Genomic DNA, 25,279 nt, shown 5'->3' on the forward strand with positions numbered 1-25,279 from the left:
TGCTTGTCTTCACTTAGCATAATGTTTTTACACATGTTAAAACAACCTATGCTGTTATGGAATCAGTTAATTTCATTGCTGAATATTATGCCATTGGACGTACCACATTTTGTTTATCCATTCATCAGCTGATGTGAATCTGGATTTTCTCCAATTTGAGGGTATTAGGAACACTGCTGTCATAACCATCTGTGTACAAGTCTTTGTGCGGATATATGTTTTTATTTATCTTGGATCGGTACCTAGGAGTGAAATTTCTGGATTGTATGGTAGATTTATGTTTTTAACTTTCTAAGAGCTGTCAAACTGTTTTCGAAAGTAGTTGCACCATTTTACATTCCCACAAGCAATACATGAGGTTTCCAGTTTCTCCACATCCTCACCAGCACTTATTACTGTCTGTCTTTTGAAAATAGTCATTCTAGTGGGCAAAAATGTCAATATAGCATAGTGGTTAAAATCAGAGACGCTAAGCCAAATTATGTGAGCTTAGATGACAGCTTTGCCATTTACCATCTTGTTATTTAACATTCCTATCTATAGATGGGGACAATGCTAATATCTATCTCAGAGGATTACTGGAGGGGTAAATGAATTAATATAACTAATAGCTTACAAAAGTATCTGACACATAGTCAATTCTGTGTAAGCATTAGCCATTATAATAGCTTTGTTATTATGATTTGCAAAGTTATAATGTACGTATAGCCTGTTTGTGGATTATAGTGAGGCTTTGGGAAGCTATTTATGTTCTCTTCATTAAGAGTTTCTTATATGATGTTGGGCTAAGATAGTTATCACAATATCCAGGCACTAGAATGTCAAGTTTTATAAAAATCGAACTAAAGATCTTACATATAACTAGAATGGGTAAGATTCCAAATGGCCAGAATGACCTATCAGACAACTTCGGTTAAAATTGGGACTTAGACTGATTTAAGCAGTGGTTTCATTTATTCATAAAATGTATCTATCCATGAAAAAAAATGAAAAACTAGGATAGACAAGTTGTTTTCCTATATAAAGTTGCATTCAGTTCTCAATTACTTGACCATAAGGATCTTCTTCCTCCCTTTTCTTTACCTGTATATTTGTTTCTTTGATTCCTTTTTTCCTTTGCTTGACTGTTTGGATGATTAATGAATCATTGTGTGCTTCAACCAAGGAATGAGTGGAGAAACAGCCAAAGAATGATATTCTCCCTTCTCAAATCACTACAATGCTCATTTTAGACACTTTTCCAGAGAGAAACAAGTCCCATCTTCTTATCAGGTATATTTCTGATTAATAACTTTAGAATGTGTTTTGCACGCATGCTACTCAGTTTTTAAATATTACTGAAAGCATTTCAGAGCACTTCCCTTGGGTTTCCAGGTATAAGCAGGAATCACTTCTGCATGCTTAGGTCACTGCTGTGCTAATTTCTCCAGGTTCCAGAAAGTCTTTGGGTACCCATTTAATTCTCTCACAGCAAGCTATTCCTACCTGAGAGCACCCAACTTCTTAGCTTTCTGTGTCTCATCCTGGGAGTGAAGTGATCTAGGTTATAGTGTGGTAAAAATATTACTATAAAGTTGCACACTATTTTCACTTACCTATATTAGCACTTATGGTTATAACCAAAGAAATTAACAGTATGAATATAACATTTAACTGTTTCTGTACTGACAGGGTTTTTCTCCATTTCTGAAATTTTATGCTTTTAGAAAATAAGATGAATATATTCTGTTTAAAAAGAAGTAGTAAGGCCAATGGATGAAAGATACATGGAAGTAGATTTTCCACAATATGAGGCAGAATTTGTTTATAATTTTAACTGGATAACTTGTAAGGTAATAAGTTATCTGTCACTGTGAATATAGAGGCTTGATAACCAGATGTGTAGAAGAGATTAGAATCCTGGATGAAGTGCCACAATGGGCCACCCTACAGTTTGGAGGAGCCCGCTTTCACAGGGTGATAAAACCCAGAAGGAGGGAGAGTTAACTCTCCAGAAGGATGAACTTTAACCAATGGGAGAGAGAAGGCCAAAGGGAATGGCAGATAAATTTTTTCTTCATTTTCCCTGTGATGGATTTTCCCAAGGCACAGTTGTGTTTGTTTGTTTGTTTCTTGCCACGCCATGCTGCTTGCGGGATCTTAGTTCCCCGACTAGGGATTGAACCCAGGCCACTGCAGTGAAAGCTCCGAGTTCTAACCATTGGACCGCCCAGGAATTCCCCCAAGGCACTGTTTCTCTAGTCTGTCTGGAGGCAGTCCATGTGGCCAACTGACTGTAGCTTCTCTTTGCATCTTGTGAAGCAGTGGCCAACTCAGTAACACATTAACTTGTATTCAAATCGCATCTTCCTCTGTCTCATTTCTAGTTTCTTTTACTCTAACTATCCTAGATTTTACCTTCCAACAAAACATTAGCACTTGACCTTTCCCTCAGGCTCATTTTCAACCAACCTGAGCTAAGACTAGCTACATGCTAGTCAAAAGCTAGAATAGAGGGCTGTAAGTTTTGTTTTAAAATTCTTTGTAAATGTATAAAAATGCTAGTGGGGGATGATGATGACGATCATTCCTATCTAACATCTGTGGGGTACTTTTTTGCAGGTACTATTTGAAGTGCTTTACATGTGATAACGTTTAATCCTCACATCCATCCTTTGAAGTAGGTATTACTATTATCCCCACTTTACAGATAACAAAACTGAAGTATAAAAAGTTCACACACCTATTAAATCCAAGCCAAAGTCATATAGCTAACGAACAGCAGAGCTAGGATTTCACTCTAAGCAGTCTGAAGCATTTTCATTTGTGTTGAAACATACATCAGTAAGGTGCAGTCTTCTGAGGTCCCCTGTGCTTAGCTGGCAATTCTGAGGCTGATATCATTGCCTGTGTAGCCGACTCTGGACAAGGCCACTTGGGTCCTTGACACACTTTTATGATTAGAATGTGGTCGCTAAAGAGCTGAGGTCCACTTGCTTTCAAGAATGCGTGCTTGGGGCATCAGACTCTCTACCTCCCAGCCTACTTAGCTCACACGTTCAAAAGGAAGCATTGTAAAACACACACTTAGTTGCACCAAAGTTTCTCATATCTTCCTGTGTAGAGGTTTATTACAGAGACCTGTAATAAAACAGACTTTTATTTTATGCTTAATTCAGGGCATTTGTAGTTTCACCTTGCATCATTTTTACCCACCATCATACAGTGCATATTACATCCATCCTGCACACAAACAGACATGCCCACGCTCAGGCTCATTATACTTATGTGACTATTGGGGCTGTACTACAAAGGTTCCTACTTTGTGTTGTGTAAGATACTTACAGCTGAGAGTGACCTATACTTTCATTTTGCCTTCCTCTTGCTCTATTTAAAATAATGACCACAGAATCTCTTTCAACAAAAGGTCATCTGGGTCAATGGAAAGAACACAGAGGATCAGATCACCTGCCATAATTGCAAATTAATGCTCTCCTGGTAATGCATTAACTACACACTATTGATCTACAATTGAATAATAGAAGAACTACTGAGAAGTGATTTTATTTTCCTATTTTTTTGTGCTTTTATTGCTTTTTCCATAACGCATTTTTCTTTCAACTGGAATTTTCTCTAATTGTCTCCATTTTTAACTTCCCACAGCGAGATGACTTCTAACTTGTAATTAGAATCTGTAAAAATTCATGTCTCTGTCTCAAAAGGCTTTTGGAAATCTACTGAACTGTAACTTTGATGCCATAAAACACGTACATGATGCACAGATACATATTTCTAGAAGGCCAAGCTTTTGAATGATTTTTTTAAAACTTAGATAAAACAGAAATCCATTTGGTCCTCTATCTGAAATTACAATTTGTTGAATAGTCTGCAGTAAAATATTCAAAAATTTCCCCTAAAAGCATTTTGCTTGGGAGCATTGATGATGTGATTCCCTTCCTCGAGCAAACTTTTAACATATAAGTAAACAGTTTCTATCAGATACATTTTTTTAAAGGAGTGTAAATGTGAGAGGAAGATGCAAAAATCCAGTAAATATTTATACACATCTGCACAGAATACTTCTGACAGAATCCAGATTTCCTCTTGTTTGTGGCAAACTCAATTGATAAAAATTCTTCTACCGAATGGAACTGATCATAAGCTTGTATTTCAATGATGAATTTGGTCATGCTCCTAGTTTATACAAAGGTCATCTGGCCTAAGCCTGGTTTCTGAATTGTGAATTAGGAGTCACTTGAACTGGAGACTGAAATTTCCTGACAGAAATTTCCTGTACTTCTCATACACCTTAAACTTATCACTGATTTTTTTAAAACTTCTAAATGGGAGACATAGTTGTGATTTCCAATAAAAGTCTTTTAAGAATGTTTTAGGCCTATGAGAACTTTGATATTTTACTGTAATTTCTTTCATAATCATTATTTGCATGAGTCCTAATCAATACTATGAAAATAAATGTGCATCCAAATTATTTGCTTATTCTTTAATCCTCAGTCAATCATTATCATCTGTAGCAAGAAAACCTCTAATAAATGTCAATTACATGACTAAAATTACATGATCTTGGTACTCTTTCTTCTAGGAGTTTATAATGAGAGACCAACACGATCAAGAGTTGATATGCATTTTCCAACCAATCTGAGAGCTGGACCAGGGTGCTGGAGCCTCCCTGATGTGCCAGGCATCGCTGGATGGCAAGAGGTTGGCAGGACCAGAGAGGCTGGAGCAGGAGGGAGGCACTAGACGTACGGGGACTCCGAATTGTGATACTGCCTTTAACATATTAAATATTTCTCACAACAACCCAATAAGGTAGATACTATAACTTCCATTATACAGATGAATAAACCAAGGTTTACAGAGGTTAAATAGTTAGCTTAAATTTATTTAGTTCTAAAGTGGTGAGTCCAGGAGTTGAGCAAAGAACTGTAGGACTTTAAATCTCCTTCTCTTAACTACCATAATATACATGGCAATACAACCAGATCTGGATACATAACAGAGGCACACAAATACTGTCAAGAATCTTCAAGACTAGAATAAACAAAGGATTTTGAAAAACGTTAGGGACCAACAACAGGCTTTCTTAACTGAATGCATGAAGAGCAAGGAACTTGAGACACTGGTTGGCAAGATAAACAAAACAAAACACCACATATTAGACAGTGATGTAGAGGTATAAGGCAGAACTGTTCAGCTTCAATTTTACCGCACTAGGAAGAGATCCCACTAACCTTCTTAAGGCGGCTCTCAGAGCTCAGTTATGTCTTTGGTGCAGAGCCCTAGGTGTCCTGTAGTGCAGCTACTGCCTAACAGAGTCGTCCTCCCTCTTCCTCTACCTTAGACACATCCTGTATGAAGATCAGAAAGTGAATAAACAAATCTTCACATTTCTAATCTTCGAAGATGGTTAGAAATAAGACTTTTTCAAGGCTACTCCATAAGAAATGAGCTAGGTGTTCATATTTTAAATACTGCATATTATACCCAAAACAATATTTTTAATAAACAGGACAGGTGAAAATTCATATGTGTATGACAATTATTTGTAGTGCACAAAGGCATTTTCTTCTTCATACTTATTTCTTCTCTCACAAAGGAGAAAATTAACTCTGTAGTATGCTCCAAGTAAAAATAATTTGTTAAATACACAAATTGCAAAATTGTAGGATTTATTTTGATTCACAGAGTAAAATGTCTTTTGGAATGTTCTAATGTAAATAAATCCAGGTTACCGTGGCCAAAAAAAAAAAAAAAGAAAGAAAAGAAAAGAAAAGTGTTGAAGAATTGGGACAGCACATACAAAGCAAAATAGTAGAGTACAAAATTGAATGTCAGGCCTGGAAGCTCTTGGGGGGGGTAGGCACTTATGAGAAACCAACTGTGAAATGTCTTTTTGTGGTCTGTATTTTCATATTTAGAATCTTTGTGGTCTGTACTTTCATTTTTTTCTTGTAAAAGAAATACTTAGAATGGCACAAACAATCTATTCTGATCTGAGCTCTTGGGGAAAAAATTCAAATATATTAAGCATGTGATAGAACTGAATGATTCTGGAAAGGGGTTTGTGTTAGTCTGATTTTTGGATTCATATTTAATAACATTTTTGTTGTATAGAAAGTTGACGATGATGTTCTACCATTAACAGAACATGTACTGGGAGATATGTTTTTTTCTAAAAGTGATGGATTTGTGTTGATAAAAACACACTTTGGGGAACATCAACCTTGGAAACAGTAAAAAAATATTTGTAAGGCAAGGATGAGGGAGGCTGGCTGCAGCCCTAAAAGAGAGGAGAGTTGAATCACAAAGGATAAAAACCATAAATTAAAAGGGAACCATGTGCTCTGGAAGTTCAAAGTAGAAAGGGCCCACTGAGCATTTATTTGCTCCTGGATTTGTGGAGAGAGAGAAGGGGTATGGTGTCAGACTGTGAAAATGTAAAGACCTTGTCACTCTTTAATAGCTTCCCATTAAACAGAGAATAACATCTAAAATTTTTATCGTGGCCTACAGTACCCCACAGGATCCGCCTCTGCCTGTGACTGCCCCTTCATCTCCTATCAGCCTCATCTCTGCTGTGTCTTTCTGTCCTGAAACAAGACAAGACTGCTCTCACCCTTGTGTGCCAGGCCTTTGTATTTATGATCTTGCTCTTCCTTCTGCCAGGAGGACACTTTTCTCCCAGACCTCTGCATGGCTGACTTTTTTTTTTTTACTCATCCGAATCTGGGCTCGATTATCTTATCACTCCTTTGAGGGGCCTTCTAGCATGCAAGGTTCCTGAAAGCATTCCCAGTTGTCTGAAAACATCCTTGTACCCTTGGGGCTAGAACTATGCCTGGCACACAGTGGGCACCCACCATGTGATAAACGAAGATGTCATCTGATGCGAGTTCACTGAGGACATCATTTCCCTTTTACTAAATATCGTATCTCAAATACAACTAAGATCACATCAACGTTTACTGGGAAGCTACATCAATATGCTATTTTTGTTGACCTTATTGTGAATTAAATCCCTTCACAGCTTTTCCACAAAATCTTTTCTTTGCCATAGTTACCTCTATTATAGAGTATAATTAAGTTTTTACACCCAAGGATGGGACTTTATATTTATCAACAACCAGCTTTATCTTCTTATATGGTATGAGTCACATATGTGTCTCTTGCTTTTCCTGCTACATTGGAAGTTACTGTGCCTTCCTATTTCATGTTACTTAAAAATTTGATCAACTGGATTTTTATGTTTCCCCCAAACAGAACTCAGGAGCCCTAAGTTAGCCAGCTTTCTAGAAATCTCATGATTTCCTTTACTCAGCACATGAGAAAATTTATTAGAATTTAAAGTAATTTTGGAAACTGAAGACTTCAGGGATAAATTATTTAATAAGGAGTAAGCAGTTCACCTGGAAAATTATAAGACTGGGGTAAACAAATGATACACAGGTGTAGTTCAAGAGTTGAGAATGAATCATCAGTTAATAAGTCAAGGACAGAGCATGCATTCACATGTTTGTGAATAATGCTGAATTTCTTTTTCATTTTCTAGAACATTTCTTGAGCACAATAACATGGATGGTAGGAGATGCAGAGACAAATCATGGGGTAGAAATCAGGAAACATGGTTTCTAATCACACCGGTTAGCCAACTGATGAAACAAAGTTAAGGTAATTACATATTTGCAAATCTACAAAATGGGGTTAAAAATGCTTATTGATATGCCCTTAGCTTTGTAAGAGCCAAATGAATTAATAACTAGAGAGGACTTTTTGAAAAACAGATGGTAATTCATCATTAATATTCTTTACAATATATTTGCTATGGCTTAGCGTTTTCTAATAACTCTCTATTCAGTCTGAATTCTGAACCCTAACTTAGTACCAAAACGAGTCTCTAAAATATTGAGGTGGATTTTTAAACAAATACACAATTATACACAGCTAAATTAGTTTGGGTTTTTCAAAATAATGTTGGTGGATGTTGGCACTGCTCAGAATAATTTTGTTACACATTTTTTTGAACAGTTTATTAAAGTCAGTTTATGGACTGACAGAAAAGGAGACTCATGACTTTGTATACCTAACTCAGTTCAGTAACCAACGTTGTTCACTTGGCTTGGCTGTCTTTAGCTTTGTTTACAGGAAATGAGATCCATTCTCAAAGTATGAAGAGTAGTTACTGATGGTATTGAAAACACATTAGCTCCCAAGTGACTATTTCTAATAGTCATTTGGGTGGATAAGTTATGGAATGATTATTAAAAAATTAGTTATGTTAAATCACAATTCATTTCAAATGATAAATTGATAAATTGGAAAGATTCAGAGAAAACCAACATAGAAAACACAATGTTTGGAAAATAATATGTGAAATAAGAATATCTAAACAACTGGGATTTTTTTTTAAACTGAAGAATAAAAAGGTAAATAGTAGTTTAAAACTTTGGTCAGACATATGAAGATTCTTTGATGAAGAAGTGAAACTAGTAATTAACCATAGCTCTGCATACAATGCAAAAAGGAACAGACAATATAAAGGATCTGGCCAGAGTCAGGAAAAAATTTAGCCAAGGAAGTTTATACAAGATCAGAAATTTCATATGGCTAACTGCAAACATCTTGGCTAACTCATGGTTATTTTCTCACATAAAATAGTCATTGTGTGGTAGAGTTACTTTTTCTTATAGTAAAACTGTCATTCAAAAAGATTAGATTTAATTTCAATTAATTTCTTTTGAATCTAGATATTAATCTTTCTATCAAGTGGCGAGTGTGTAATCATTCGAAAGCCTAGCAGGTTTCCATTTAATTTCCTCTGTTTTCTTATAAACAACATTGTTGCACTGCAATCAAGATACTTTTCAAAAATTAAAACCTCTTCCATTAAAGACACCATCCATTAAAGTAATTTAAAATAATGTAATAACTGACACAGTAATTTGAATTTCACTGAATGGATACTATTTTTTTCCTATATATTATTCTGCGAATATAGGGTTTCTATTTTTTAAAATAACTACTTGCATATTGTTCTTAACACTGTACATGAAACACTCATTAAAGCTAGGAAACAAGAAACTGCATAGTGGAAAGAAAAATGTGTCTATTTTAACTAGCTATGTGAAATAATTCTGATGCCATTTAAAATAACTTTGAATGGTATCAACTATTCTTCCTTCGTGTATCATACACTGACTTTAAAGTGAATGATGATTAAATAAAAAATAAGAAATAATTGAATAAATATATTTCCCACTTACTCAATAAGAATTTAAAATATAGTATGCAAAATTTTTACCATCTAAAGACCCCCATCTATATATTTGAAGCACTGCAGTCTTCCTGTGCATTATGACCAAGAGAGAATGTCCACAACGCATCTGCACTCATGTGGAAATAGTGTCATCGTGCTGCTTCAATTACCTCTTTTTCTCTAGTTTCAATGAAATAATACATCTCTTGATCACATTAAAAAATTCCATTTAGCTTGAAATAGCTCCATCAGAGCAGCTAATTATTGTCAAAAATTGATTTGGTTATATAACTCTAGTGAGTGTCTGTCACATGACCATGACTCACAGCAAATGCCCACTATACTCCCTCTTTCTGCTGTATTTCAGGATTTTCTATTAACTTCAGTGACAAACCCATACAAAAGAAATGGAATAAAAAAAACCACCCATACAATCTCAGTGAAGGCACAGGCCATAATCGTACATGAATGAACTTCCTATAATTTCTGATGTCCTGAATCAAAGTCCTTAAAAGATTGAATTGTAGTGGCAATATCATTAAATTAAATTATAGAAACCCAAAGTAATTCAGTGAAAAAAAAGGTAGTATAGTACTTATATCCTCTATCTATATACAATAGAGGAGAGTGAACATTTTGTGATGAAACCTATTACTAAAAGCAACTGACTCAGTCTGGGTTTTGGTTGCAATAGAAATCCCTAAATAGTTTTTATTAACAGAAATTGTAGACTAGTACTTAAATCAGATGAAGGGGATATAGAATTCATTCTGAAGGCTAGATCTGGGACAAACAACTTAAACTACAAGTTTAAAAAAAGGCCAGTGTTAATTTATTAAAGTAATCTTTTCAAACTGTTTTAAAGGGAAATTATTCAAGTTGTTTATTTATGCCTTTCCTGAATAACTAATTGGCAGCCAGAAGCAAACTTCTTTTTTTCAGAGTAGCCTTTCAAAAGATTTAAGACCTCAAGAGTTTATGAAGAGTTTGAGAATGTAATTTAACAAAGAGGTATTTATAAATTTCAGTATTCGGTATCTTAAATTTAATAATAATTTTCACTTAGAATTTTTATAGATCTAACTTGCGTATTCTAACTAATGAGAGCCTATCAAAAAAGATGAAAAATAAGATTTCAAAGACACTGGGGTTCACTTAAATAAATTAGAAGTCAGTTGGGTTGACTGACAAAGTAATAGGAGTAGCTACCCAAGAATACACACCCATAATTAGTTTTGAACCTTATTTCTTGGCCAGAGTGTTGCATCTGATTCTGTTGTAATAGTCATTTTTACTCCAAAGTTGTTCCAGGGAAATGATCTGGAATACTCAAATTATTCTCTAGCTAACTCCTTAGTTTTTATACAAAACATTAACTGAAGCATTTTTAAGGTAGGGTTATTGGATGCTTTACCATTGAAATGTTAAAATCCTCATCAAAGCAAGTTGTAAAATAAGGTAATAGAAATAAACAGTGCCAATGAGAAATGGTACATTCCTAAAAATTGTAAGAAGACTTCAAAAAGCAAAAAATTGCCCATTAAAATGCAACCTGAAACCTAAAAGGCATTTTCCATTTATAAACTGCAAGGTGGTCTAAAATATCTTGTGATTTTTATATTTCAGTCAAACTCTCAATTAGCAAAAATTTAAGCAAGTGATGCTATAACCTAAGTATTTTAATTCAATAAAAATTTCCCTGATTCCTCGCCTTCAGTTTTTTATACATATACTACGTTTGTAATGAGACCTCTTTTTTTTTCCTTTTTCACAGCACATACCATCTTACATACCAGATAATATACATATGTTTCATATTTATTATATTATATCTTTGTCCTCACTAGAATGTAAGCCCCATGAGGTAATGGACTTTTGTCTGTTCTACTCACAGAAGTATGTATTCCAAATTCCTAGAATAGTGCTAGGCATGTAGATTCTCAATAAATATTTACTGAATGAATAAATGAATGAATGCTTCTCTGTGATGCATACTGATTAACAAGAAAAGAATGTTCTATCCCACTTATCAAACTTATGAAAAAAATTTTAGCTTTCCATTTTTGAAATGTCAATACTTTTTCTAAAGTCACATAGAAGGTCATGGTTATTAAATTCACTTAAAAATTGAATTTGAAGTTGCTACTTTGAGAATAAATCCTTATTCCAGTAGTACACTCGCCTACCTACATAGTTTATATATGTGCATCAAGAAAATCAGAATCAAAATGTTTAATTTATATCACTATTTCTGTGTTTATTACTTCTCTTTCTAAACTCCAGTATATCAGCACCATCACACTATTTAAATACATTATCATCTGTCTGATTATGTCTTGTAAAAAAATGCATCTTGTCAGTACATACTTTACATCTGAGTAGAAACAGAAAGATAGATTTGATAGTATTCCACCTTAAGATATGTAAGTAGATGAGCTCTTCAAGGGAAATATTGTAGAACCAGAGAAGGGGCATGAGGTGGGCAGTAAGCACCAGTGAACAAATGGCAACAGAGAAATGAGAAGGTGATGATGGAGGGAGGTGTACAAAAAAGATTTGAACCAACTGCCAGAGGGAATTTGATGGGAAATTTTTTTTAAAAGATGAATAAAAACTGATACTTACTAGCACACCAAGGCCCAGCTGACATTAAACACTGTGAATTTGGAGTAAATCCAATTGGCAAAGTTACCTGAATTTCTCTAATAATATTCAGCATCCCAGAAGTATAGAAAATGAAAGCTTAGATTAACCCAGGACTAGGGAGTGGAACAGGGTAAAATTCAGTTACAATGGAAGAGAGATAGAAATATTATACATTCTCCACCCCATTCAAATGCCAAGCCAAAATTGTATATTCAAGGATTTTCCCACTCATAACTGTCCTAAATATATCTTAACACTGATTTTAGTTCATACTTTAGCTAAAATTGGTTTAAAAATATTTTCTGGCTGAATTAAAACGTGACTAAAGCTAATGACACATAATTGATACATAATCTGTAATTTTATATCAGTAAAAGCCTATGTGTGGAAATTTACCTTTTTAACAACATCAATTGGGAGTCAATATTTTCCATGACTGGAAAGTTTCCGGGCCATTCCTAGCCAGAGCTGAAGGGGCAGTGCTTTGGCAGCCACTTTTTAATACGATGTTGACCTTCTCATCCCCTCTTCATAATCTGGTTTAAAAAAATGACAACTCGAGCATACTCATTTAAAAAATTCATTCAACAAATATTTAATGTGTTTTTCCTATACCCTGGTCAATACATCAGGTGACCAGTGTTCTACGATGAGGCCTGGCATGAAAAGATACATTGAGCCAAACAGATTTCCTCTTTTGAAAATCTGAGCCAACAGATACGAAGCTGGTGAGGTATTTCATGTAGAAGGTGGAGCTGAAAGACCACCATGTGGAATGGGTCCATGATGAGCACGGGCTAGGCAGAAGTTCAGAGGAGGCAGGAACAAGGAGTAAGTCCTGGAGACAAAGGACTGAACGGAGTTATAGATTCCTTTGAGGGAGAAATCACATGGCTCACAAAAGAGATGGAAAAGGTCTCTGCCCAGAACTGCCCCATTGGTTCTTGCAGTTCCCGTCTCCATTCACATATAGAATACAAGAGGCTTCATTTTCTTCAAGTAGTTTGAGTGAGTCTCTGCTTCTTGATCCAAGATGAGCCCAAGCAGAAACTGCCATCTGAGTGATTATTTCACCACATGTTTGTATGAAGACACAAAGTACTCTATATATTTATATACCAGGGTCCATAAACTGAGTGCACATCTGTGTTTGGAACGTATCATGTTATTTATTTTTCTATGTTCCCACATTTCTTCTCTTCTTTGAATCCTTGCTCTAAGAATCAACTTGTAGCCTGAACATGGAAGCTTTGAGTAGATGGGGAAGATCTGACTATTACTGCTACTCCACCTTAGAGGTTCTGGGAGAGGGGCAGGCGGTATGACCAGTTGGAAGAGCTTTGGCTTTGCAGTCGAGAAACTCAATGTTTTAGTTCTGGCTTTAGCACTAGTCATGTGGCTTTGGCTACACTACTTTCATCCTCCAAGCCTCAGATGATGTCAAAGAAGTATAAAATGATTTCACTCTCAGGTAGGCATGGAAATACTGTATCTAGCAGTAGCTAGAATCAGCACACGGTAGACAGTCAACAATTTCCACCCCTCATGTGTGACTCGCCCAAGCTCACACATCTGGAAATGAGCAGGAGTCCTTTCTGGAACCCACTCATAATGCGTTTTTATCCTTGAGTTCATGTATTCCTCCATGTTCATGAAAATAAATTCAGGTGATATTCAAGCCTAGACATCCATTATCTTCCAGATTCTTCTTGAAGATACTGCTCTGTATTCTCCCTTCATTTCTGATGCCCACAAGTCCCTTCTTTTATCATTTCCCTTCTTCTTAAGGAAATTCCTTCAGTCATTCTTTTAGTTATGCTTCCTGGAAATAAATTCTTAGTATTTCTTGAGTTAAGAATGTCTTGTTTTATCTTTCCTTCTTGAAGGAAATAGGATTATGGGTTGACAGTTCTTTTCTTTCAACAGTTGAAAAATTTTGTCTCACTTTCTGGACTTGACGGTTTCTGATGATGAGAAATCTATTGTCATTATAATTGTTTGCTCCTTATAGGTAAGATGTCATTTTCTTTCTTGCTTTCAAGGGCCTTTTTTGTCTTTAGTTTTCAGAAGTTTGATGATGATGTGTTTTGGTATGGGTTTCTTTGTATCTCTCATGTTGGAGATGCATTCAGCTTCTTGAATCTTGTAGGTTTATGCCTCTTACAAAACTTGGGGAGTTTTCAGATCTTATTTCTTTTTTAAAATAATTAATTAATTAATTTATTTATTTATTTTTGGCTGTGTTGGGTCTTCATTTCTGTGCGAGGGCTTTCTCTAGTTGTGGCAAGCGGGGGCCACTCTTCATCGCGGTGCGCGGGCCTCTCACTATCGCGGCTTCTCTTGTTGCGGAGCACAGGTTCCAGACGTGCAGGCTCAGTAGTTGTGGCTCACGGGCCTAGTTGCTCCGCGGCATGTGGGATCTTCCCAGACCAGGGCTCGAACCCATGTCTCCATTATTTCTTTTTCATCCCCTCCATCTTTGACCTCTCCTCTGGTACTCTGATAACATGAATATTACAACTTTTGTTACACTCCCACAGTTCCCTGAGACTCTGTTCATTTTTTTCCTTTCAGTCTTTTTTCTCCCTGTTTTTCAGATTGGTTAATTTCTACTGCTCTATCTTCTAGTTCACTGATTATTTCTTTGTCCTCCCCATTCTTTCGTTGAGCCCATCAACTGAGTTTTGTATTTGTTATTATGTTTTTCAGTACTGAAATTTCCATTTGGTTCTTTATATCTATGTCTTTTTTGAGACTTTCCATATTTTCCATTTGCTTCAAGCCTGTTTGTAATTGCTTCTTAGAGCAACTTTATGATGTCTGCTTTAAAAATCTTCATCAGATCATTCTAAATCTCTGTTCTTGCTATCTTGGTATTGGCATCTATTAATTGTCTTTTACCATTCAGCTTGAGGTCTTCCTGGGTCTTGGTATGATGAGTGATTTTCAATTGAAACACTGACATTTGGGGTATTATGCTAAGGGACTCTTCATCTTATTTAAACCTTTTGTTTAGCTGGCTTTTTTGGATACCATTCTGGCAGAGGAGGGCAAGGATGCTGCCTCATTACTGTCCAGATGCCTTACTTGTCTTCCTTTGACACCTGAGGGACATAACTCCTTGTTACTGCCAAGAGAAGATAGGAGTTCTGGCTCCCCTCTAGGCCTCATCTGACACCAGGGGGCTGTGATGGGGCGGACAGAATGGCCTTGTTACTGCTGGGTGGTGATAAAAGTCCTGACTCTCCATTAGACTTCCTCTGACAAGACCCCAGGGGGTAAGGAGAAGGGACACCTCATTACTGTCAGTGGGGTGGAAGTCCATGCCTCCTACATATGGGAGCTCATTATAGCCCAGGAGCGATGCTGGGTGCCTTGTTACAGCCTCCTGAGGCTGGAAGTATAAGACCCGTGCTTGTCCTTTGCTTGTGTGGACAGGTGTGGCGCTGCAGTTTTTAGCTGTGGTGTTTGGCTAGAGTAGAATAGTTATGGTCTAAAAGTTTTCTGTCTCGCTAGGCTGCCCTTTCCTGGTTCTCTGGCTAGAAAGAGTAGGGGTTTTTTTGTCTGCACCTGTTGTTTCTGGGTTGCTGGCTTCTTTGGCTCCAAGTCTGGGATATATGAGGCAAAAAGAAAACCCAGGAAATTCTCCAATGTGTTGTGCCTTGGGCCCTGAGATTCCTAGCCAGACTGCCTTCTCCCCACCTTTCAGAATCTCTTTATGTTCATTCTAGATATATAAAGGTTTTTAATTGTACTTACTCAGAAGCATAGGGAAAAGTACACCTACTCCATCTTCCTGGAAGCAGAAGTCCTCCTCCATTAGCATTTTGATATATGTTATTTCCAATTTATATTTCATAACAGGATGTTAATTCTGATTGTTAAATTGGCAACACAAGATACTGCACTCCACTTTCTTGCCAGAGAATATAAGTGATGCTACAGACTCTGCTCCCCAGTTACCATCAGTGTTAGGTAGTAAGCAGCCGTATTAAAGTGGGATTTACCTCAGCGGTCACAGTCTAGTCCTCATATGAAAAATTTTACCTGGGTCATGTCAGACCATCTGGTCCCTGAGAGAAATGCTTATGCTATAAAGTGCTGAGGCACTGTACTGCATCTATGCTGAACAACATTATAATATAAAAAGCAAGTGTATAAATAATAAAAAATTAAGTAATTTCTAAGTTATTTGTAGAGGGCTAATAAGAGTATGATGTACTACATCTCAAAGTATCACCTTATGAAGACAATGGATGATTTTCCCAATTTATTTCTATATTTTGAAAGCTGTGATTTCTTTGCTTTGGCTCCTAGGAAGTTCAGAGTCAAGTTTGTTAATGCCTCCAGTACCATATGGCATAGATTTTGTGTATTGGCCTTGCCCTTGACTCCTTTTATTTTTCAATCAAGATTTTACTTTTACCCAGAGTTCCTCATATATTTGGTTTTTATCCAGTAGTACAGTATGCATTTTGGAACGTGATCTCATTTATTTTAGAAACATACAGGTGAACAAATACGTTAAAAAAAAAATAGAGGGTTTGTAAGCCCTCAAAAGGACAGGAAATGAACCTCCAGTTTGTTCTCAACTCGTAATAGAAATTTAATGAGTGCCACCCTTTTGATCCTGCAAGGCCTCTTTCTCAAGAGACCCTACAAGAACATACTTGTTGTCACATAATTTTCACTTTATTTGTTAGACGGAGTTTTGTGAAGGGACAGACAAACACAAGTACTACCTGGAGGACCGAAGCACCACTGTGGAGAAACTGAAGACCACTTTCAGCTGAGTCAATTCCACCAGTGGCCAAAATGGGAAATCCAGGCAAAGCGTGAGCAATGGTGGTCACAGCTCTCAAAGCAATAGGTCTGATGGCTGTGCCTACAGAAAATGAGGATGATCAATGGTTAGTATATTGACCACTTGAGCATATTGCCTTATAATCACTATCATGTGATGCCAGTGTTGTACTAGACAAAATTCAATTTTATCTCTACTTAAGATATATACGTATGTAAGATACAAGCATTGCTATGTTTCAAAGTATGTTAATTTGTAAATGGATGTGTACTTACTTTAAGGACTTTGATGCTATTATTGCATGCAGGCATGTTATGCAAGTGGGTATAGCAACTCTAGAACTCTCACATAAAATACATACATATCACAATTTGATATACAGTAATGTGTAAAAGATGGTATGGAACACTTGAGCATCTGTTTTAAAAAGAACAAGGAATAGCAGATTTTGTAAAAGAAAAACAATCACATACAGTGCATAAATAGACATACAGCTCTGTTATGTTTCTGCGAAGTATAAAGCAGCTGGTGTGAATAGAGATACTGCAAAAACAAGCAAGGTGCTGATGAACTTGCAGATTCCATATTGCATTTTACATGTATTTCCCAAAATCTGATAGTGATTTTACTCAAATATAGTGAGCCTAATCTAATTTTTCATACATTAGAAAATTTTAATCAAGTTAAAGAGAATTTACTAGAATTCAGTAATTAGAGTATGCGTTTGAGTTTGTATACATTATTTAACCAAACATTACCAATACATTATTTGCTAATTGTAATAAAGGTTGTATGGATGGACAGAACACTCTGAGGTCATTTTTTACATGATTACACTGTATAAGGCTGCTTAGACTCTCAAGGGTTAACCCAATCGGGAGTAAATTAATGCTCTCATAACATAGTAATATAATTTGATATTTCTGATGTACACTCATAAGTCAATGGTCCTTTAAAGGCATTTTCTGAAGTAAAAATTGTTCCTTTTGTGCAACAATGTGGCATTGCCTCAAATAAGGGCTCCACAAACAACAAAACAAGCAAAGGGTAAAATAAGCCTCATGTGGTGAGTACTTTGGCATCTCCTCCACCACCACAAGCATCCTTACCAGCATTCTCAGTATGTATTCATTGGTGCTCCTATTAAGGAAGCACAAAGAACTTTCATTAAAATCGGTGGTTTTCTTTTTATCCTGTTCATTTCAGATGAAACTAAATTTACGTGTAACTAATGCTTTAGCACTCAACACCAAAAATGTTTGTGGAAATGTCTCCTTGGCGCTCCCACACCTAAAAAATCTTCCTCTAGATAGTAGAGTTTCTTAGTCAAGAATATTCAATGCTGACACTTCAGGATTCCATAACTGACATTTAAATACAAGGTAGTAAGTTAGGGCAAATTAGAAACTGAACGTCAAGATTCTATTTCTATTTCAAAATATTTATCAGTGACTTCTTCTTAGTCTATATGTTTTACCCATAAAAAAGATTAACATAGTGGACAGGAGAATGCATGGAAAGAATACACACACACATATTTATAGAAACCTATCTTTAGCTATACTAAAAAGAAATTCGAGAGTAAAAGTTAGAGGAAAGCATTTTTAAGGGAAGTTGTAACTTAAATAAACCTTTTAGACAGACATACAGCTATCTTGGCATAATATAACTGATACGTTCCATATATGCTAAGTTGATGGCTCCTTTACACACATGCTACTTTGAAGTAATAAAGAAATACTGGGATTCTTTTTTTTCTTATTTAGTTGACCCTGGAGAGTAAAGGAAATTTTTGCTAAGCAGATAAATAATTTATTTCTAACTGCACTGTTAGAAGACTATCATTAACACTAAGGGGTAAAATTTCAAAGTGGTACACAGGGATTTGGCCACATATTCCAATTGATATTAATGGACATCAAATGGCAAAATCCCAGAACACAGCTTTGAAAATTTAACCAGTTACATTTAAAGGGCAACATTATTACACAGGTGTTAAAAAACATCAGCAAATGCTCAGTGGCATTTGAAGATGTTCAATTAGGTCAATGAGACATTTTCTATTTGATGTTTTTCTTCTTTTTTAAAACTTTTCTAATTTACCTAATGAACATGAAAACCTTTCAAACTAATAAAGGTATCTTTTCAAAAATTAAGAGTAATTATGTTATCTGAGGAAATGGGATCCAAAAATGAAGAAATGGATCCTTCTGTTGCTGGGTAATAGTAAATTCAGTTTTAATTTCCATTATAAATTCCATTTGATTGGTTTTCTTTATAACTCAATTGATTTAGTATGAAATATAATCTACCTGTTCTCAGCATTTTTATGGGGAATAGATTTTAAAAATGACTTTTATTCGCCATGAAAGGTTTTTGGAAGGAAACTGAAGGTATGTAAAAGGATCTTTCTAAATTGTTATACAGAAATTTCTTTTTAGTTTTAAAGTGACAGAAATGAAAAAATAATAGATTCAATATAAAAATAAAACTTTTGGTGTGAAAGAAATACATATATCAATACCATACGAGATTGTACATATGTTAATTAAAATGCATACAGATTTCCAGAATCACAGTTATTGAGATAAGAATTTTTAAAACTTTGTCACTGCTACAGTAATTAATGATTTTAGACCAAAGACCAGGGAGGAAGAAGCCAGTTGAGAAGCTCAAGGAATTAAAAGTGGACTCCATCCTAAAGGAAACAACAAGGTTTAAATCAAAAAAATGAAATCCTATAAGCTTAAATTAATTAATAGGCAATGTGCAATTTAAATTAAGCCTTCATCTACATGGGGTAACCAGATGAACCTGATGGGAAATTAATTACATCAAGCCTTTCTGTTTCAACAGTGTGGGAGGTGCCAATGAAAGTCAGCCATTCTGAATCCCCACATTTTGAAACAAGCTGCAGGTTCAAACAAACAAAAAGTGAACTAGACCTTTGAGTTCCAACATTGCTGTGAAGAGTCCTGATTTGTACTAAACTGTTTTCCCCCTAGCGGAAAACCTGGGGGACTAGAATGAACTTTTGGTATCTAATCAATCTAGGCCCTCCATATAGTCACATCCTAAAATGCAAATCAGTATGTTGAATTCATAGATCTTTGATAAACTTCACATTACCTTTGATTGATTCATGATCTAGAAAAACATTTCAGTAAGCCAGAGATGTTGAATTCAAAGGTAACCAATCTGAATTCGATGATTTTTTTTTTCTAAAGAAAATACTTTAATTGCAATTTCAAAAATGCTACCGTTAGTAGTGGTATTACATATTGATATGCAAGTAAGAATTAATGTATTATGACTTAGGTTCCTTACTCAGGCCTCATTTATCCATTCATCTGTTCATCTGTCTATTCAAGAAATATTAAGCACCTGTGCCTTCTTTTAAAAAAGAGGTAATTGTAACTGAATTGGAAAAGCTTAAAAGACAATCTCAGTTAATCAGTTTATGTTGTAACCATATTGTCACCCAGGGTGGATACCCAAAACACCAGTCTCAATGATCTTAGGAGGTAGTTTCAAGGTAAATAATATGAGTTCAGTTATTCATTCTGTACACATCCCATTAGGAAAACTCCACATTCATTTAAACATCATATATTTTATAATTACTATTAATATAAATTCTAGAAAGAAGAGAATCTGAGGATGAATTAGTTACATCAGAGAGACAACAGGGCCAACTGCTTAGGTTCAAATTCTAGCTCCACTATTTACAAGCTCTGTAATCTTGTGAAAATTTCTTAGTCTTTTCATCTATAAAATAATAAAATTATACAACTTCATAGAGCTGTTTTGAGGATTAAATTATTTAATATATATAAAGGGCTAGCACATAATAAAGATTATACAGATGTTTGCTATTATAACCTGTACTACCTAGGAGGACAATTGATTTCAGAAGGAGCATTTATTTAGTTTACTTTGTGCCTTTTATGCTGTTGCTGTGTGCTTAGTAATGCAAAGAAACTTTTTTTTTTTTTTATTGGAGACAAGATCATGATGCCTAGGATGATGAAACTTTATAACCTCTGCTCCCTTAGAAGAACCACACATCTCCCTCTCCCTTTTCCCCTCTCCAGCACATTTCATTTAGTGGTGTCATAATGTTGGTAGGATTAACTGACTCCAAAGCTAAAAATCTCAAAGGCAGACATCCATATATTTAAGATTTTATTTTGAGAATCAAAAGGTCCATGCACTAAATCAATATGCAAGACTTTTAATGACAACATCAGAAGTTGAGTTTATTGGTGAGAAGGAGGCAGAGCTTTACTTAGCATGACTAAATCCTTGAAGAGAAAAGACATTTTTAATGGGCAAGATAGTGTGGAACATATGCTAATTTTGGATAACTGAAATTTTGAATAATTGAGTTTAATTCTGTTTGTTTTTTCCTTAATCATTTGACTCCTAAGACAGCTACTGTTACAGAGTTAATTGTTAAAGCTAAGTCCACAATAAACTCCCTGATAATGGCTCTAGCTGGCAATAAAACAGAATTGGGTTATAATACTCACTCATGCTCACTGTGTATACAAAAAGAAAATGTAGTTTTAATTTGCTTACATTAATTAAAATATAATGAATTAAGTGGATAACAAATTCCTTAGAAATTGAACTTTGACTGTCTAATTGTTAACAGTTTTAACATCACCCAAGAAGAAAGAAAATATTAGCAAATCAAGAATTTCAAGGATTTAGGAGTTGAGAGATTGATTTTTATAAAATAAACATAAATCAAGCACCAAAAATTTATCCTTTAAAACAACTTTAAAATATTAATGAACTTAACATACTGATAAATATGTAAAGCACAGCTATTTAAAAATACATCTTTACACATGGATTAAAGTCCCCTGAGAAAATTACCATAATTCAACTAGAAACTGAAGTACTACAAGGATACAGGGTTATATCAAGAGATATGAAATCTAAAGAGGAGAAATGGGAGAAAGAAAACCAATTATTTTACGTTGTTATTTTAGGTTTACTGAAAAAGCTAAAAATTTTCTTATGAAAACGTTTTAATTTTTGTTGAATATTTCAAGATATTTTTTCTGAGTCTTCATATCTTTATAGCTGTTTATCTGCTTCATAACATATTCAATATATTCATAGTCAATTCATATTCAATAATTTGGTACCTAGCATGTGCCAGGCATTTTATTTTAAAGCAATAGAATTAATACTATTTACCAGAGAAGGGGCCATTTTCCTTTCTGAGCATCTGTTCTTGGAGTGATTTCCATAGCCTGACACGGAGACTGGGGCTTCATACAGTGTGTGATTTAACCCTTAGAGTGCTGTGCAGGTACATGCTATCATCTCTGTTTTGTATGTGAAGAAATGGAAGTTCAAGCTGAATAAAACTTGTTTTATGCCACAGTTTAAAAGTTTAAACACCAAGTCTCTGTGACTATCAGAGTCCATACTTTTCAGCTGCTACTGAGAAACGACAGTGCAGCAATGATGACGAGGATCACTTGCACGTTGTCTTTGCCTAAGAAAACCAGTATCAGTATCATCTGTGGTCTAATGCTCAGAGCGCCGGTTCTAAAGTCCAACCAATTAGGTGTAAGTCTTTGCTCTATTACGTTACACAATTGTGACTCTGAGCAAGCTCCTTAGTTAGCTTCCTAGAACATCAGTTTTCCCTATCTGTGAAACAGGGACATCAATAACAATAATATCATAGCAACTTGGGGACTATTACATGATACAATTTGTGGAAAGCACGCGGCACAGGGCCTGGTTCATAGTATATATAAGCTAATATTACTTCAAAGCCAGAGAAAATTGATCAGAAAAATAAGCATTCACTATAAACATGTGAGGATAAACACTTAATACTTAAGGGGTGTTAATTAATCTCCTAGATATTAAATTTGGAGATCCTAAGTCATTTCATTTCTAAAAATTATAGTTTGAGTCTATGATTGTAAATGCATATATTTGTGTGAATAACTCTTTATTAGATTTATAATGCAATTGCAATATCTAAATGTATATGTCTTATCTAGAAACTCTATTTTGAGAAATCTAATCCATTAGTGCATAGACATAAAGTTACATGTACAAAGATGTTCCTTGAAATATTGTTTCTTATAGCAAAACAGTGAAAACAACCTAAATAATCACTAGCAGTTATGCTAGTAAATAAATTATAGTTCATCCATGTATGTATGATATCACAGGAAACCTTTAAAACTGACGTGGAAATATCTCTAGGATACGATGTTATGTGTTAAATGACAAGTAGCAGAATAACATATAGGGTGTAGTCCCATTTTAGGTAAAAAATGTATGATTACATTTAGTATGTGGTCATGTAAATGCATAGAATGTTGAGTTTTAAACTGCTAATAGTTATTTCTGGGGAACAGGTTGAAGAGGAACTTTCAAGTTTGATATCTATACGTCCATATTATTTAATTCTTTTAGTTAAGAAAGTGTTTATGATTCACTTCTGCAATGAAAAGTGACTATTTTTTATAATGCTTCTAAAACAATACAGGAATAGGCATTTTCAGATTCTGTGCTGTGAAACATTTATATATGGGATGTGCAATGATTCTACCCTCTGTACATTCAGAAGAGCACATTTTGTTCTATATCCAATATTTTAAGTAAAATATTAACAAACTTAGAATATATCCAAAACAGGGTGAATAGAATGATCTCTCTCTCTCTCTCTTCCTCTCATTCTCCCCGCCCTGCTACACACACATATACACATACACACACATAACGAGATGGACCCAGAGATGGAAAAAGCCTATGAAAAGTTTTGTTTGGAATCAAAGGGTAAGCAAAACCAGAAATTTCAGTATGTCAGTTTTCTGAAGTAGTTTAGGATATGGTGATTTAGAAGAGCACAGAAAAGCAAGAAAGTGTTTCACACATATCATATTAAGGATGTTGAGTTATGTTACTAGTGTATGAAACTTTAATTTTAACATTATCTGCCAAAATAAACTTTATTCCCCATAACTTAAAATGTATATGTATATATATATGTATATATAGTATACATATACTATATATAAATAGTTTATTATGTACAATTAATTCCACTGTTATGGTGCAATAAGATTGATTTTGAAATAAAAATTTTTTTAAATAATATGTGTGTATGTATAAAATGGCTGAAAGTAATCCCAATAGTTGTCTTCAAATATTTAAGGGATAACCATAAAGAAAGGCTTCATTTATGTTTTCCTCAAAAGACAACTAGAACAAATGGTTAAGCACACACTATTGGTTTTATTATTGTTATCTTTATCATTAATTTGTTGTAAATTCAGCAACAGAAGTAGCTACATTTGGATGCCCATATCCCTTAAACCTAAATGGATATTTGGCAGGTAGTGGCAGGTAGGATGCAATAAAAAAGACCTCTGTACTATAGAAAATATTGGATTAGATGATCTCTTCCAATTCAAAATTCCAGGATAATATGAACTTTGTCATGGTATTTTAAGGAGCAATTTTATATGCTCTGGGGTTTCCCAGTAGATACCAGTGATGAAGTTAACTTATAAAAGAATTAAGTATGAGTTAAAGTGAAATTTTAACATGCAATACGTTCATTATAGAGACTCCTCTTTTGAGTGGTTTCTAATTGCTAGGTGTTTTCCTAAGTGTTTTTTCATGCATTGTCTCAGTGACATTACTTTAGGTATTTTTTTGTCCTCATATTTTTAGATATGTAAGTGAGATCATAAGAAATAAATATCTCACCCTCAAGATCACTCAGTTAGACAGTGTGGGTCCAGTATTTGAATCTAGGTCTACCTGACTCCTAATACCATGCTCTTAACCACAATACTATATTTCTTTCCTATTTTAATTGTTTGCATATTGATTAAGTTATAGAGAGAGGAGTTAATAATTTTTATAAATAATAAAGATATGTTGTCCACGTATGATAAAACCAAGAATATTGGCATTATATTAATTGTTGGCTAGTAACTAGATAGAAACGATAGTAGTTAGTAATTGGTATAACTAGAGAGACCATATGACCTGGTTTACCCAGGAGAGTTCCAGTTTATCACACCTATATTTATTTATAATCACATGATGTAATTATAAACAGCATCCTCTTTCACTCTAAAAGTAATCTAGTTTGGTTAATCAATTATAATGATAATTGTATCTAGGAATTATAGGACAAAGATAATTATGGAAGCAAAGTGAAAGTTGATTTAGAACAAAACCATAATCTATGAAAAACTTAGAAACTAACTACACCTTCCAAGACTCAAAGGATGGCATGAAGAGATAAATTTCCTTGAATTTGTTACTAGAGGGAAAAATATATGGCATTCATATGTGATATCTAGGCATAATTAGTCTATATGTTCTTTCTGTTTTCAACCTGTAGGTGGCCACCACAAGCTACACTTATTAAACAACTCATTAGTAGCATTTTCAATACTGTCATCTTCAGATAATTAGCAATTTATTTAAATAACCAATTTCTGTAGAAATAATTGCCATGAAATGCCCTGAACCTACTTTTTCATAAACTATAATAAAAGTGTTAAGATAATCCC

General features: G+C 34.7%; 1 protein-coding gene across 1 annotated transcript in view; it reads right to left on the bottom strand.

Moving 5' to 3' along the window:
- DPYD (dihydropyrimidine dehydrogenase) overlaps positions 1 to 25,279 on the bottom strand; it is an 809,798-nt gene that overhangs the window by 132,358 nt on the left and 652,161 nt on the right. Inside the window, exon 19 of the mRNA XM_059926787.1 lies at positions 16,645 to 16,787. Within this exon, the coding sequence (XP_059782770.1) occupies positions 16,645 to 16,787 (143 nt within the window). The remainder of the gene's footprint in view (positions 1 to 16,644; positions 16,788 to 25,279) is intronic.

Source organism: Balaenoptera ricei, chromosome 1 (genome assembly GCF_028023285.1).
Source record: "Balaenoptera ricei isolate mBalRic1 chromosome 1, mBalRic1.hap2, whole genome shotgun sequence".
In the NCBI taxonomy this organism is placed as follows: Eukaryota; Metazoa; Chordata; class Mammalia; order Artiodactyla; family Balaenopteridae; genus Balaenoptera; species Balaenoptera ricei.